The sequence below is a fragment of the Myotis daubentonii genome, chromosome 8 (assembly GCF_963259705.1).
Source record: "Myotis daubentonii chromosome 8, mMyoDau2.1, whole genome shotgun sequence".
Lineage (NCBI taxonomy): Eukaryota > Metazoa > Chordata > Mammalia > Chiroptera > Vespertilionidae > Myotis > Myotis daubentonii.
The window spans coordinates 36,696,114-36,713,753 of record NC_081847.1 but is presented as its reverse complement, the minus strand read 5'-3'; the positions used below and the strand labels follow the sequence as shown (position 1 = coordinate 36,713,753).

General features: G+C 39.4%; 1 protein-coding gene across 14 annotated transcripts in view; it reads left to right on the top strand.

Annotated features, from left to right (window-relative positions):
• The window catches only part of NCOA6 (nuclear receptor coactivator 6), a 105,799-nt gene that overhangs the window by 42,667 nt on the left and 45,492 nt on the right, over positions 1–17,640 (top strand). For 12 of the 14 annotated variants that reach the window (XR_009454073.1, XM_059705935.1, XM_059705927.1 and 9 more), the window contains 2 exons: positions 3,770–3,925; positions 13,830–13,952. Coding sequence is in view for 12 of the 14 variants with exons in the window: in XM_059705935.1 (XP_059561918.1) it covers positions 3,770–3,925; positions 13,830–13,952 (279 nt within the window). In the remaining 2 variants the exon portion in view is untranslated. Of the gene's footprint in view, positions 1–2,700; positions 2,720–3,769; positions 3,926–13,829; positions 13,953–17,640 lie in introns of those variants that run through there. The other 2 variants (XM_059705933.1, XM_059705934.1) reach the window with 2 other exon arrangements.

Below are 17,640 nucleotides of genomic sequence, written 5' to 3'. Positions count from 1 at the left end.
GGTGTTTTTTTTTCTTTCGAGATTTGATGTCAGGAGGGAAGCTGCTGTGTGTTTTTTTTTCAAGTACTTTTTTAGTGTGTTGTGTAAGATTTCTTCGTAGTTAATGTACTATTTAGCACAGTATTAGAGACTTTTATGTGTTAAAGTTGCAGTTATCACCGTCATTGTCACTATAATCACAGTCATAACATATCATTTTATAAGGGCCCACCTAGGCCTGAACTTGCTCATTGCTCTTAATTACCCACATTTTCCCCCTTATTTTTAAATTGCTGACTCAATTTTTTCATTGCTTTTAAATAAATTACCAAACCCTGACCTATACAGTTATTAGATTATATACTTGGTGCAAAAATATGTTTGTTTGTTTTTTATTGTTTTATTGCTTAAAGTGTTAGAGTATTACATATGTCTCCTTTTTTATTTCCCGCCCTTGACAATCCCCTGGCCTCTCCTACCCCCCACTGTCTTATGTCCATTGGTTATGCTTATATGCATGCATACAAGTCCTTCGGTTGGTTTCTTACCCCCCTCCCTTCCTGCCCCCCAACCCTCCCCGGCCTTCCCACTGTAGTTTGACAGTCTGTTTGAGGCTGCTCTGCCTCTGTATCTATTTTTGTTCATAAGTTTATAATGGTCTTTATTATCCATAAATGAGTGAGATCATGTGGTATTTTTCCTTCATTGACTGGCTTATTTCACTTAGCATAATGCTCTCCAGTTCCATCCATGCTGTTGCAAATGGTAAGAATTCCTTCTTTTTTGCAGCAGCATAGTATTCCATTGTGTAGATGTACCACAGTTTTCTAACCCATTCATCTACAGATGGGCACTTAGGCTGTTTCCAGATCTTAGCTATGATGAATTGTGCTGCTATGAACATAGGGGTGCATATATCCTTTCTGATTGGTGTTTCTGTTTTCTTGGGATATATTCCTAGAAGTGGGATCACGGGATCAAATGGGAGTTCCATTTTTAGTTCAAAAATATGTTTTAAGTCGTATCTTCTCAAATATGATGGAACTTTTAAAAACTTTTGATAAAATGTAGCTACATATAGACAAGGATTTTTTTTAAACCAAATCACAAGTAGATAATGTCATAGCCTATTTGATGTTTGTCTAGACCACATACAAGATTCCAGTACACTTCAGATTAGGAAGAAGCCCTGTAGCACCTGTACTCTGTGGAAACAGCATCCCAAGCTTCCTGCCTTTTGCTGTTCAAAGGCATAAGTGTCATGGAAGGAAATTGACCTGAGAATCAGAGCAGGATTTTAATGTCATCTCTGATGCTGCCAGGTAGCCACAGGATCCTAGGCCAATCACTTAGCCTTTCTGGGCTTCAGTTTTTTTTGCCTATAATATAGACTTGAACTAAATATTGCCTAATTCTTTCTAAATTTCTTTTTAAAAAAAATATATTTTATTGATTTTTCACAGAGAGGAAGGGAGAGAGATAGAGAGTTAGAAACATCAATGAGAAAGGAACATTGATCAGCTGCCTCCTGTACACCTCCTACTGGGGATGTGCCCACAACCAAGGTACATGCCCTTGGCCGGAATCGAACCTGGGACCTTTCAGTCTGCAGGCTGACGCTCTATCCACGGAGCCAAACTGGTTAGGGCTCTTTCTAAATTTCTGTGATTGTATTATCTCACTGCTCTTAGCAACTGATCTCTTTTTTCCACATTAGAACAAGTGAATTTCATGTCTGGGTAAGTTAACTCTCAATATATAATGGTTTTGGAGTTGGCAGGGGCTTTAGGCAACATGTAGGCACTTTCCCCTATCTGTGGATATTTCTTATTTTGAGGACAGATATGCCCACAAGTCCATTTTCCTTTTTTTTTTTTTAGTCCTCGCCAGAGGATATTTTTGTCCATTGATTTTTTTTTAGGGAGAGTGGGAGAGAGAGGAAAGAGAGAGAGAAACATCGACGTGAGAGAAACACATCAATTGGTTGCCTCCTGCATGAGTCCTGACCAGGGCCCAGGCCGGGGAGGAGCCTGCAACAAAGGTACATGCCCTTGACTGGAATTGAACCTGGGATCCTTTGGTCTGCAGGTCGACGTTCCATCCACTGAGCCAAACCAGCTGGAGCAAGACCATTTTCTTAATATTAAAATATATAACTGAATAGAGGATACAAAAGATTTTAACTTAGCTGAGTTTTAACAAAAGGGAAAATTATTTTGTCTGGCGTTGTTGAAAAACAAAAAGGTTTTTAGTCTGCTACCTGGTCCTGGGATTTGTTTTTCCATCTGTAAAATATAATTACAAACAATATTACCTCCTCAATTAGTTAATTTTTATATCTTCTTTTAAAAATATGTGCTGAAGTTTGCATTGATTTTTCAGACTTGCTGAAATGTAATGTTTTCATATCCTAACTGAAGCTTGGTTGTCAAATTATGTTGTTTGCCCTGACCAGTTTGGCTCAGTGGATAAAGCGTCAGCCTGCAGACTGAAGGGTCACAGGTTCGATTCCAGTCAAGGGCATGTACCTTGGTTGCGGGCACATCCCCAGTAGTGGGTGTGCAGGAGGCAACTGATTGATGTTTCTCTCTTATCGATGTTTCTCTCTCATTGATGTTTCTAACTCTCTATCCCTTTCCCTTCCTCTCTGTAAAAATCAATAAAATATATTTTTAAAAAAATTATGTTGTTTTCCCCCTCAGTTTCATGTGCTTCAGTGGAAATTGTACTCTTGTTTAAGGTAGGTAAAGATTTAAAAATCAAAGACATAAAGAATCAAGACTTGCCGAAACCGGTTTGGCTCAGTGGATAGAGCGTCGGTCTGCGGACTGAAGGGTCCCGGGTTCGATTCCAGTCAAGGGCATGTGCCTGGGTTGTGGGCACATCCCCAGTGGGGGATGTGCAGGAGGCGGCTGATCGATGTTTCTCTCTCATCGATGTTTCTGACTCTCTGTCTCTCTCCCTTCCTCTCTGTAAAAAATCAATAAAATATATTTAAAAAAAAGAATCAAGACTTAAGCCCTCTTTAAACTGAAACATTTATAGGACATTATAAGATATGTTTGCTCTCTGTCTCTATAATTATCTTCCACAGGGATGCTCAGTGAATATTTAAATATGAGTATTAAAATTTCAAATATTTCATTTGAAGAGGTAAAATTGCTTAACCTTTTTTCTTTTTTCCTTTTTTTGCTTAACCTTTTTATAAGTAAATTTACTAGTGTCTTTTATAGTGCTGTTTCTTTAAATAAGCTGCAGATTCCTTTGTACGTATTCAACAGTTGACATATCTGCCAATTGAATTTTTATAGAATCTCACTTGAAATTTGATACTTAAATGTTCTCAGTTTCTCAGTTCACATACATTAATCTGAGTCCAGAATAGGTATTATTCTATTAATTTAAACTTAACCTCTCTCTTCTCTCATATTCCTTACTCTATTTTACTGCTTTTCATTTATTCAGTAGCTGTGGTGTAGTAGGTCCTGTACTAGATTTTTGGGACATATTATCTCATTTAGCACTCACAATCTAAGTAGTTTTTTCATGATTTTAGAGAAGAGAATGGTAATTTTCAGAAAGATCAAATAATTTGTTCCTGGGCACCCTGGTGCTAAGTGGCAAAGTTAGGATTAGGTTTGAAGTCTATCTAACATCCAAGCCTAAGCTTCTTAGTTAGCTACTCCAAGCTAGTGCTTTGCCTTTTCTTTTTTCTTTTTGTTGTTGTTTGTTTCATGTCTTCTAGTTGCTAAAAGATTGCTAATATTATTCTCTTTCTTTCACAACCAAGAATCCAGCAAGCTAAAGGTACAGAAGGTGGAGCCCTGGAATAGTGTGCGTGTGACATTCAACATCCCCCGAGAAGCAGCGGAGCGGCTACGGATCCTGGCTCAGAGCAACAACCAGCAGCTTCGGGATCTGGGGATTCTCTCCGTTCAGATTGAAGGTGCCCATCTGGACCCAAATCATAACAGCAGCAGAATGTAGCATGATTTCCTGTGCTGCTTTAATCCTCTCTTCAGTTTTAGAATGCCAAGTAACTTATGTAACCTGTGCTTCACATTGTAGCACTTTAGGATAAAGAGGAATTGAGTCTCTAGTTGGGTCCTGATGCTTCAGCATCTGTAGCCTCAGACTGTTCCCGTGGCTGATTTTGGCTGTTGGCCTATCATACTTTGATTTTACTGGCATTCTGACCAGAAACTGATTTGTCTTTTGAAGAATATCTGATTTCAGTTGCTTCCTTCTACCAACTAAGCCTTAGTTTTTATATCTTTACTTATCTAACAGAGATTAGGAGACCCTGAACAATTCTTTTGTAGCAGTATTCATTTTTCAAATACTTTGCCAGAGTGATCTTTTCAAAATGAAAATATACTACATAAACACACACAGCTTAAACTTAAATCCCTGCTATGGCTTGCTATTGTTCAAAAGACCAGACTCTTTATTATGACCTCAGGCTTTGCATGGTCTGACCTCTACCTTTTTCATCCAGCCTTATCTTGTACAACGCTCCTCTTTGCTGTGTTCCAGCCTTTCCAGCTTGCTTTTGGTTCCTTGAATATGCATTGCTTCCTCCTGTCACAGGTCTCTGGCATTGATGGCTTCTCTATATGAATATTGTTCCCTATCATTTTCCCTTAAACACCTACTCAGCCTTCCAGTATCAGCTTACATCTTCTGGAGGATGTATTTTCTGAACTCCTGGACGCAGTCATAGTTTTTTTTAGGTATACTCAGAAAAGCCTGTATTTTCCCCCTCAGATCACACTTTTCATTAGAGCAGTTATTTGATGATTGTTTTGTTCCCCCATAGATTGCAAGCTTAAGTAGGATAGGGAGCATGTCTTGTTTGGCTTACTGTTGGATCTCTGCTTGACTGTACATGTTTTAGGTTCTTTGGTAAATATATGTTGGATAAAAGCAAGGGAAACACATATATAATGGCAACACTTTGTTTCAGCACTCAGAATACAGTGCTAAATAAAATATAGTCCTTGTTTTTATGAAATCAGAAGGAGTACATGACCTTGGTGAGGCAAACAAACCTGTTAGAGGTGTAAGTACCAAGTGTGGGGGAGCACAAAGGAGGTTCTATCTTTGGGTGCCCAGTGAACCAAAACCATCTCCTTCCCTCTTATGTGATGCAGGCAGGTGGCAACCAACCTTTTAAGCTTTACCTTCCACTGGCAGGCCAAGCCTTCCTGACCCTGTGCTCGCTTAGAACCTAAATGCTCCACAGAACCTCAGCAGCTGAGCCCAACCGTTGTTGCTCACTGGTTGAGTGTCAACCTATGAACCAGGTCACGATTCGATTCCTGGTCAGGGCTTGTGCTTGGATTGTGAGCTCGATCCCCAGTAGGGGGTGTGCAGGAGGCAGCTGGTCTATTGTTTCTCACATCGATGTCTCCTTCCCTCTCCCTTTCTCTCTCCAAACATCAATAAAAACATTTTAAAAGAAAGAAAGAAAAATGGGATTCAACATCATTTGATAAATGAGGGAATAGTGGCTTAAACAATAACTAGTTTATTTTGAAAAATGTTGGGTTGTCTAAAAGGATTCAGGAAAGTAAAATCAATTCACAGCAAGCAATCTATAGGTTATAGTGAATTTTTAGGAAGAGTGGAAGTGAAACAAGTATTGGATATAATAACACTATATTGACTGTTTATAAGCACATAAGCACATGTACTCTTTATAAGAAACACATAAGTGAAAACCCCAAATGTTTTGTGGTCTCTGTTACTTACCTGAGTTAAAAGGGCCTTTTTGGTAGTGTTTTCCACTGGAGAAAGGAAACACCAGTTTCTTTTAATCAGACCTACTTCCTACAAGTTCTTAAAAGGGTAAGATGCTGGCTCTCCTTTATTGTTATAGCCATAAATTAAAACGTAAGTACCAGCAAAGAGGCAAAATAGATAACATTTCTAGATATTATTAAATTCACATATTACAGAAAGAAGGTCTTTAACTTTTAGGTAACGTGTATCCCTGGGGATCTCCTTTCTCTCTCCACATTCTCTTAGAACTCAGGAAGGAGTGAAAGCGGTGGCAGCAGCTGTTGCTTTTGTGAAACTGGTAGTAAGTTGATGCCTTTGTAAGTTGTATGGGGAGGTGTAGCCACTGTCGTAGTGTCTGCTGCAAGGGTGGAGGGACAGGTTGTTCCCTGAACAGTCTGTTTTCCAGTGAAGAACACTCCTTGTACCTTCCCTTTTTTGAGTTTTGGCCAGGGAACTGGGGAGACATCTTTTTTGAGGGCATTTTGTGACCCTTCTGTAAATTCATGGTGATTTAAAGCAGAAGTCGGCAAATATTTTTTGTAAAGGGCCAGAGAATAAATTTTTTTGACTTTGTCACAACAACTCAACTGTTGTAGCACAAAAACAGCCATAGGCAATGTATAAATGAATAAGTATGGCTGTGTTTCAATAACACTTTATTTAAATAAACAGGCAACAGGCTAGATTTGGCTCATAGGCTATAGCTGACCTGTAACAGGCAAGTTTGGGAGCCAGTAGTATTCTCCATATGTTGGTGTTTTGTGTGTGTGTGTGTGTGTGTGTGTTTGCGTGCGCGCGTGTGTGTTTTAATATGTCTTTATTGATTTCAGAGAGGAAGGGAGAGGGAGAGAGCGATAGAAACATCAATGATGAGAGAGAATCATTGACTGGCTGCCTCCTGCACATCCCCTACTGGGGATCAAGCCCACAACCCAGGCATGTGCCCTTGACCAGAATCAAACCGGGACCCTTCAGTCCACAGGCTGACACTCTATCCACTGAGCCAAGCCAGCTAGGGCTCCACATGTTTTTTGTTGTTTGTTTTTAATAAAACTTAGCAGTAGTTACATGTAGTTGGCAGTTAGGGGAATAATAGCAGTATAATGTGGAAATTGTGTTTATTCATATGGGATTGTTCCTGGGCAGGGGAACTAGAATAGTGTGAATAGAAGGATAAATATCCACATGGGGCTGGGGGGAGCCTTTAGTTCAGCTGCTGCATAGGTGGAAGTCCTTTCAGCTTTATTTTAAGAAAATTAAAAATGAGAACTTACATTCAAGTATATTCCCCAGAAGTGCACCCCCCAACATTCCATGGCTCTCGGCTTGTGACAAGTTTCATTTCCTCCTGTGCCTGCCCTAATGGCAGTCACACTGGCTCGGAGCACCACTGCATCTGCATTATCTTAGCACCTTTCACCAGGCATTTCCACTCTAGTATTTTGGGGCATGTTGTCTCTACCAATTTTTGTTTTTATTAAAGCTCTGGTTGCAGAGCTGCATGAGTTTTGAGTTTGCCCCAACAATGTTTTTCTACTATAACCTGTTATTTTCAGTGTGAGATTTTATAGAATGTGAGATTTTCCAGGAATGCATTTATCATATAGAAAAATACCTATAATTCTTTATAAGGTTATGATAAGATGACTCTTCATCATATACTCAGTAAATAGCTAATGAGTATCTACCAGGTACCAGGCACTGTTCTGTGTATATAAAGGGCATAACTAGGATGGACTTATAAGTTATCACTTTTGAGAGTAAAGTAACTATCCTGAGACAACAGACATAAAGGAATTAGGACAGACTATTGGTTACCTTTGTTTAGTGATGGGGATACAGGCAAGAAAGCAAGTAAATAAGTACTTACATGGGATGTGCTCTGAAGAAATAACAGGATGTTCTGATAAGGTGACATAACATTGGATAAGATGGTTAGAGGAGGCCTTTCTGGGCCTGTGACACTCAAGATTATGTGAAAATTGAGGCATTGACTTAATGTGAGAATAGTGCAGGAGACCTAGGCAGCGGGAACAGCATTCTCGAAGACCTTGAGGTGAGAAGCAGGTTTGTGTACCCAAGAAACTAAAAAAAAAAAAATGCCACAAAAGCTGAATTTATTTTATTGAAGGAGAAAACAGTGTAAGTTTTCAAGGTTAGAGACATAGGCAAGGGCCACATCTGGGCAGTCCAGTATAGTAGCCACAAGCCATATGTGGATATTGAGCACTGGAAATGTGCTTTAAGTGTAAAATTCATACTAGATTTTGAAGACTTAGCTCTCCCCAAAAAGAATGTAAGGTATCTCATTAATGATTTTTATATTAATTGTATATTGAAATAATAATATGTTACATGTATTGGGTTAATAAGTAAGTATATTGCAGTTAACTTCATCAGTTTATTTTTACCTTTTTACTGCAGCTTCTAACAATTTTTAAATTACATGTGTTGCTTATATTATATTTCTGTTGAGCAGCACTGGGCAAGATAAATAGAGGCATTGTAGACCCTATTAAGAAGTTTGACTTGCATTTCTAAAGCAGTGAGAAGAAATGGAGTAGTTTTAAGTAGAGAAATGACATCTGATGTCCATTTTAAGAACAGTACTCATTCTGTATAGGATGTCCTAGCAGGATTGGTATATTAATAGTTCTTTCCCTTTATGGGAAACCCTCAGGATCTATATTTCTCTCTTTTATTCCTAACTCCCAAAGGCAACTAAGAGCATCTTTGTAGCCCTGGTGATTGGTCAGTCTCTCTCTCTCTCTCTCTCTCTCTCTCTCTCTCTCTTTCTCTTTCTCTTTCTCTCTCTCTCTCTCTCTCTCTTTAATATTTTTATTGATTTCAGAGAGAGGAAGGGAGAGGGAGAGAGAGAAACATCCATTATGAGAGAGAATCATGGATCAACTGCCTCCTGCACGCTCCCTACTGGGGCTCGAACCTACAACCTGGGCATGTGCCCTGACTGGGAATCGAACCATGACCTCCTGGTTCATAGGTTGACGCTCAACCCCTGAGCCACACTGGCTGGGCTGGTGATTGGTCTCTTATTGGTAGGATGTTTGTTCCCTGTAACTAACCAACCTGCCTGGTTAAAACAGAAAACTAACATACATCAGTGACAAGACAGAGGAAACTGCTGTGCTCTCATTAGCTTCCTTTTTTTTTTTTTCCCATTAGCTTCCTCCCTTTTTTTTTTTTTTTTTATTGTCTAAAGTTTTACATATGTCTCCTTTTTCCCCAATTGACCTCCCCGGCCCCAGCCATTCCCACCCTGGGCAAGCCCTCACCACCCCAGTGTCTGTGTCCATTGGTTATGCTAATATGCATGCGTACAAGTCCTTTGGTTGCTCTCTAAACCTCCCCTCCCACTCCTCCTATTTGTCTCTGGATCTATTCTTGTTCATCAAATTATGTTGATCATTATATCCCACATATGAGTGAGATCATGTGGTATTTTTCTTTCATTGACTGGCTTATTTTGCTTAGCATAATGCTCTCCAGTTCCATCCATGCTGTTGCAAATGGTAAAAGTTCCTTCTTTTTTATAGTGGCACTAGGGGCCTGGTGCACGAAATTCGTGCACTGGGTGTGTGTTGGGGGGAGTGTCCCTCAGCCCAGCCTGCCCCCTCTCACATACTGGGAGCCCTTAGGCGTTGACCCCCATCACCCTCCAGCCCGGGCAGCGGGGACCTGCAGTGGCAGCGGGGGGTGCCGCGATCGCGCGGGCTCCGCCCCTGCCCCTGCAGGAAGCCTCTGGCTGAGGCGTCCGGCCCGGGCAGCAGGGACCCACAGCTGCAGGGGCCCTGTGATCGTGGGCTTCGCTTTAGGCCCAGGCAAGGGACCCCTAGCTCCGGGGACTGCCAGCTTCGACCGTGCCCAGCTCCCATCGCTGGCTCCACCCCTACTTCCTGCTATCACTGGCCAGGGCGGCAAAGGCGCCTGATTCTCTGATCATGGCTGGGGGGCAGCTCTTAGCTCCTCCAGCTCTTAGCTCCCCCCTGGGTTTCCGATCACTGTCAGTGGCAGGGGGCTTCTTCCTGCTTTCCCTTTCGCCTCCCTGCATTGTGCCTACATATGCAAATTAACCGCCATCTTGTTGGCAGTTAACTGCCAATCTTAGTTGGCAGTTAATTTGCATATAGCCCTGATTAGCCAATGAAAAGGGTAGCTCGTACGCCAATTACCATTTTTCTCTTTTATTAGTGTTGATAGTATTCCATTGTGTAGATGTACCACAGTTTTTTAATCCACTCATCTGCTGGTGGGCACTTAGGCTGTTTCCAAATCTTAGCTATTGTAAATTGTGCTGCTATGAACATAGGGGTGCATATATCCTTTCTGATTGGTGTTTCTGGTTTCTTGGGATATAGTCCTAGAAGTGGGATTACTGGGTCAAATGGGAGTTTCATTTTTAACTTTTTGAGGAAACTCCATACTGTCTTCCATAGTGGCTGCACCAGTCTGCATTCCCACCAGCAGTGCACGAGGGTTCCTTTTTCTCCATATCCAGCACTTGTAGTTTGTTGATTTGTTGATAATAGCCATTCTGAAAGGTGTGAGATGGTATCTCATTGTTTTGATTTGCATCTCTCGGATGATTAGTGACTTTGAGCATGTTTTCATATGTCTCTGGGCCTTCTGTATGGCCTCTTTCGAAAAGTGTCTTTTTAGATCCTTTGCCTTTTTTTGATTGGATCATTTATTTTCCTTTTGTTAAGTTGTATGAGTTCTCTGTAAATTTTGGAGATTAAACCCTTATCTGAAATATAATTGGCAAATATGTTCTCCCATGCAGTGGGCTTTCTTGATGGTTTCTTTTGCTGTACAGAAGCTTTTTATTTTGATGTAATCCCATTTGTTTATTTTCTCCTTAGTCTCCATTGCCCTAGGAGCTGTGTCTGTAAATATATTGCTACGACACATGTCTGCTATTTTGCTGCCTATGGAGTCTTGTAGGATTTTTATGGTTTCCCATCTTACATTTAAGTCCTTTAGCCATTTTGAGTTTGTTTTTGTGTATGGTGTAAATTGGTGATCTAGTTTCATTTTTTTGTATGTATCTGACCAAATTTCTCAGCTCTATTTATTGAAGAGACTGTCTTGAATCTATTGTATGCTCTTGCCTCCTTTGTCAAATATTAATTGAGCGTAATGGCTTGGGTTGATTTCTGGGTTCTCTGTTCTGTTCCATTGGTCTATATATCTGTTCTTGTGCCAGTACCAGGCAGTTTTGAGAATCATGGCTTGGTAATATAGTTTGATATCTGGTATTGTGATCCCTCCTACTTTGTTCTTCTTTCTCAGGATTGCTGTGGCTATTTGGGGTCTTTTTTTATTCCAGATGAATTTTTGGAGTTTGTCCTAGATCTTTGAAATATGCCGTTGATATTTTAATGGGGATTGCATTGAATCTGTAGATTGCTTTGGGCAGTATGGACATTTTAATGATGTTGATTCTACCAATCCATGAACATGGTATATTCTTCCATTTGTTTATGTCTTCCTCTATCTCTTTTTCCAATGTCCTATAGTTTTCTGAGTACAGGTCTTTTACCTCCTTAGTTAAGTTTATTCCTAGGTATCTTAATTTTTTGTGTGCAATGGTAAATGGGATTGTTTTTTCATTTCTCTTTCTGTGAGTTCATTATTGGTGTATAAAAAGGCCATAGATTTCTGGGTATTAGTTTTGTATCCTGCTACATTGCCGAATTTATTTATTAGGTCTAGTAGTTTTTTGATGGAGTCTTTGGGGTTTTCTATGTATAGTATGTCATCTGCAAATAAGGACAGTTTTACTTCTTTTCCAATTTGGATGCCTTTTATTTCTTCTTCTTGTCTGATCGTTATGGCTAGCACTTCCAGTACTATGTCAAATAGGAGTGGTGGAAATGGGCATCCCTGTCTTGTTCCTGTTCTTAGGGGAAATGAGTTTAGTTTTTGCTCATTGCTTATGATGTTGGCTGTAGGTTTGTCATATAAGGCTTTTATTATGTTGAGGTATAATCCCTCTATTTCCACTTTGCTGAAGTTTTTATCAAGAAAGGGTATTGGATTTTGTCAAATGCTTTTTCTGCATTGATTGATAAGATTATGTGATTTTTATCTCTCAATTTGTTTATGTGATGTATCACGTTTATTGATTTGCGGATATTGTACCATCCTTGCATCCCCGGAATAAATCCCACTTGGTCATGGTGTATGATCTTTCTATAGTAATGCTGAATCTTATTTGCTAGAATTTTGTTGAGGACATTAGCTTCCTTTTTTATCATCTGATTCTGACTTGAGTGAATGAAAACTTTCAACTCCTCAGCCACAGGCCAGCTATACTTTTATTTGTCCATAAGGTGGTGCTGTTCTCCAGCATAACAGCAGTCAAAATTTTAAAGGCGTGAAGCACCCCAAAACTTACTTCAAATACTTATTAATTAATTGATTGATTGATTTTAGAGAGGAAAGGAAAGGAAGAGAAACATCCATCTGCTGCCTCCTACACAGACCCTACTGAGGATTGAGCCCTCAACGCAGGCATGTGCCCTAACCAAGAATCGAGCCGGCAACCTTTTGGTGCATGGGATAGCGCTCACCCAATTGAGCCACACCAGCCAGGGCTCAAAGACCTTTTTACCATTAAACCAAGTAATATTTAAATTGCCTCTAACTTTAGGGTACACTCAATTAGAACACTTCTAGTGACATTACCTACCAGGTTATTATGAGGTTCAAATTAGGCAAAATTTTGTAGGCATTAACAATCCTATACATGCCGAAACGGGTTTGGCTCAGTGGATAGAGCGTCGGCCTGCGGACTGAAAGGTCCCAGGTTCGATTCCGGTCAAGGGCATGTACCTGGGTTGCGGGCATATCCCCAGTAGGAGATGTGCAGGAGGCGGCTGATCGATGTTTCTCTCTCATCGATGTTTCTGACTCTCTATCTCTCTCCCTTCCTCTCTGTAAAAAATCAATAAAATATATTAAAAAAAAACAACAAAAAAAAAACAATCCTATACAAATGTTATTCTAATCATGAGACAGATGTCTCAGAGATAGATTAGTAACAACCTATCTACCCTTTTTTTTTTAATTAAAGTTGACATACAATATTATATTAATTTCTTGTGTGCAACATAGTGATTAAACATTTATGTACCTTACAAAGTAATCGCCCCAATAAGTCTAATACCCATCTGATACCATATATAGTTATTACAGTATTACTGACTATGTTTCTATGCTGTATTTTACATGACTATTTTTATAACTGGCAATTTGTGCTTCTTAATCTTAGCCTTCACAAACTTTTTTACCCATCCCCCCATCTCCCTCCATCTGGCAACCATCTATTCTCTGTATTGATAAGTTTATTTCTATTTTGTTTGTTATTTTTTTTGTTTTTTAGATTGCACATATAAGTAAAATCATTCACTTAACATAATACCCTCTAGGTCCATCCATGTTGTCGCATATGGCACAATTTCATTCGTTTTTATGGCTAAGTTATATATGCCATTGTATATGTGTATCACATCTTTATCCATTTGTCTGTCTATGGGCACTTAACAACCTATTTACTCTTCATTGCATCAATTTCTCTGGTGGATATCTATTTATATTGCAGTTATTGAAAGAGAAAATGGTATTTTGCTCACAAATATTACAGTGTCCCCATTCTGTTTTTTCCCTACACACACATTCTCTCCCTCCCTCCCTCTCCCTCCCTCCCTCTCCCTCTCTCTCTCTCTCTCTCTCTCTCTCTCTCTCTCTCTCTCTCTCTCTCTCTCTCCCTCTCTCTCTCTCGCTCTCGCTGGTTGGAAATAAATATCCAGAGTTCCAAACTCTTTGCTGATGCTATGTATCATTAATCATTGCCCATCTCTATATTGTGAGAATTGGTTATGTTCTCATGCTTCATGTAAGTAAACCTGTTCAGATGAGGTTGAAGAAAGACCCATCTAGTATTAAACGTACAGAAAATTACAACTCTTGTATACCTTTTTTTTAAAACAAAATTTGCATTTATTCTGATGATTTCCTTTTTATAAAATGACTGTCATTTTCAGGGGAAGGTGCTATCAACCTGGCTTTGGCTCAGAACCGAAGCCAAGATGTGAGAATGAATGGACCCATGGGAGCTGGAAATTCAGTTAGGATGGAGCCAGGATTTCCTATGGCAAGTGGTCCAGGTGAGACCTCTCACTCAATTGTATGACATTTTACTAGTTGCCCTTTTTTTTTGCTTTATTTGCTAATGTATGATCATTTGGGTCCTACAAGATAGGCAGGGTTTCCTGACACATCTCTGTTTATTAGTTCAGGAAATAAAGACATGGAATCACTTTTAGGAGGCCATCTAGATTCACAGAGCATGAAACATATAGGTTTTACAATCTTTGGGGCTCAAGTTTAAACGAAGATGAGCACTGAGCAATGCAGCAAACATTGATTAAGCTCTTGAATGATAGCACCTATGCTAACTGTTGAAAATAGAAATGAATAAAATATATCCTACCCTCAGGATGTTTATAGCATAATGGAGAATGTAGTTTTCTAACTCTCTAACTTTCTGTGAGCTAAGAGTACTTGCGTGCTTATGTGGAATCTGTAAAAGTATGTAGGAGAATATGTGTTTTTATATATTTAGAGCTTGAGAGAGTTATAAATTATTTGCTACCTTTTCAAGTAATCCTGAAATTTCTTCTTTGGAGATTGAATTCACAGAATATTACAATTGAGTTGGCTCTCTCATGTAAGCTGAGGAAGCTGTGGAGCTCATGAGAGGAAGCAGTTTGCCCAGGGTCTAGTAGCAGTAGGCTTAATATCTCAGATCTAACTCCCAGTTTAGTGCTCTTTTCACTACATTCATGGCTTTCATACTTTTTCTGCTGCAGGACCCTTGATTCAAATAAACCAGAAAGGCACAGCTTCTGTGGTTAAAGCAGAGTAAGCACTTGAAACTATACCAAATCATTCACCTCCCCACCTAGCACAGCAGCTCTTGAAGAAATGCAGGAGGATGGAGAGGCTCAATTTATAAAGCCATTGTTTTGAACAGTAGCTGAAAACTTGGCCTTACAGAATTGGAAGTAGGTTTTTATCCTGACACTGCCATTTAGTAGTTACCTTAAGCTAGTTATTGCATCTCTCCAAGCAACAGTTTCTTCACCTATAAAATGAGATAATAATGCCTATAATCTATTGAGCTCATGCTTGAAGGAAGATGAGCCATATAGCAAACATTTCTGTGTGCCTATTATATGTCAGGATCTGTACTATTGGACTGTTGTGGGGTACCATATTGTAGATGGGAAATACCCAGCCTGTGACCTATCGTTGGAAGTCAGTAGATGTAATTCTCCATAGAAATCTGAGCATTTAGTTTTAAGGCAGTTTAATGAGAGATTATAGGTGGCACTGTTGCCACTAGTGAAGAATCAGGGTCAGAAGAAGAGTGGGAAAAACCTAACCAAGTTGCAAGTAGTTAGTAAAAGAATAAATAGAATGAGGATGAGATTCAACCTGGGTTCTAGTCTCGATTCCTGGCCAAATGACTTAATATATACTGGCTATACTTTACTGTAAATATATTTATTTATGTCCTGTAAGCAATGCTATATAGATCACTTCCAGCCTTAAAATGTTAGGACCCTCTTAAACCGATGTCATCACCCAAATTGCAAGCTCTCCTAGTATCTAGCAAATAGCTCTCTTAATATTTGGCTAGTATCTGTCAAATAGCAGGCATATTTATTAAGCATCTCTGAGAAGTGAGTCTTAATTATAGTAATATATGTAGTTTATTGACAACATAAGAAACTTAGAAGCTTTAGGTTGAAATTAGGTTAGATTTAGTGAAAGCCACTAATTGTGATATAATATGAAGTTTCAGAAATAATGAATTAGTAATGATCTGTAGTCACAATAACATTTTAACCCCTAATCTTTCTTTACTGCCAAGCATATTTCAGGCATGTTTTTCTCTGTTGTCCAGGGGTACAATGGATGCAAACAACTTTAATATTAGTTTAAACTAAGCAGAGGAATTTTTCTAGGGAAAGCGACCTTAGTACCCTATAAAACAATAATAAATGACTTTAGAATTGTGTATCTACAGTGTATGAGATTGCAAATTTTTCTTAGCACTACTTTCTCTATTGGCAACAGCAAGTTAACTGATAAGCAAAATTCTTTTGTAATTAAAACCATATCTATAGCCTATTTGGTTTTTTCCCATAGCTTTAGAGAAGCTCAAGATTAGTGAGGATTCCATAGTAGTCATTTCATCATGGTTTCTCATCCTTGTCACTATTAATGCTTTAGGCTGATAATCCTTTGCTGTGGGGAGCTGTCGTGTGCATTATGGGATGTATAGCAGCATCTCTGGCCTCAACCACCAGATGCTAGTACAGCGGTTCTCAACCTGTGGGTCCCGACCCCTTTGGGGGTCGAATGACCCTTTCACAGGGGTCGCCTAAGACCATCGGAAAACCATCCCATATTACATATTGTTTTTGTGATTAATCACTATGCTTTAATTATGTTCAATTTGTAACAATGAAAATGCATCCTGCATATCAGATATTTACATTGCGATTCATAACAGTAGCAAAATTACAGTTATGAAGTAGCAACGAAAATAATTTTATGGTTAGGGTTCACCACAACATGAGGAACTGTATTAAAGGGTCGCGGCATTAGGAAGGTTGAGAACCACTGTGCTAGTACAACATGGCACCTTCCCAGTAGTGCCAGTGAAAACTGTCTCCAGACATTGCTAAATGTCTCCTGGGGGACAAAATGTTTTCCCCCCCAAAGTTGTGAACCATGGATTTAGTCCAAATTCTCCCTAGTATTGGAATGTATTTTATAGTATCTCTACTGAGCATGTAGTCACATGTGCTTAAACATTTCTGAGTGTAGGAGGCTGATTATAGACTAAGAAAACCTGCTCCTTAGCTCCTAAAAACTTTCTTACTAATTATCATCTTTGAAAAATGGAATGGGGTTCCTAAGAAACAAATCCAGTTTCAACATTTACCTAACTGCCCTCCTCAACTACAAAACATCTAAAATGCTAGATAAAAATAGAACATTTAATGCAGAATTGAGCTTATAAAAGAAAGTAAGGAAAATCCCCAGGGCAAAAAAATAAGTCAAAGAAGAAAATTTAAGTAGCAATAAAGAAATGAGAAGACTCTGCAGGGGCAACGGGATAAAACATGAAGCCTTACTCAGATCTACATAATGAAAGAAGTTAGAATTCAGAATCCCTCATGAAGCGAGAATTCTCAGTGAAATATTGATTCAAAAATTTTTACCCTCTGGCACAGGAAGACAAATGCAAAACTTATCTCTCTTGACCTAGGCTCCTAGTTGGGGGCTGGGGAAATAGTGGTTGTGGAATTGTTTTCTCTACCCTCATGCATGTTGGACATTTAATATACAGGGTAGTGCAAAACTAAGTTTACAGTTGTACTTGAAACACAGAGTTTATTCTTGTATTATTATTTATTCTATTTTCCTTACGAACAACTGTAAACCTACTTTTGCCCCACCTTGTATTGAAATGACCCAGGAACAGCCAAGCTAAGTCAGTAAGTAGTTTTAGACTGGCCTCAACCCAGTAATAATTGTTGAAGCTCTGGAGAGGCACATTCTCAACCCAAGCCATTGCAGATTCTCATAGTTAAAGCCTATTATAAATGAGACTTGAGGCCCAGTGCATGAAGTTTGTGTATGGGTAGGGTCCCTAGGCCTGGCTGGCGATCAGGGCCAATCAGGGTCTTCCGGCTGCCGGCTGGGGCCTTCCTTTGTTCTGCGCCGCCCCCTGGTGGTCAGTACTCGTCATAGCGAGTGGTCAAACTTGCAGTCGGT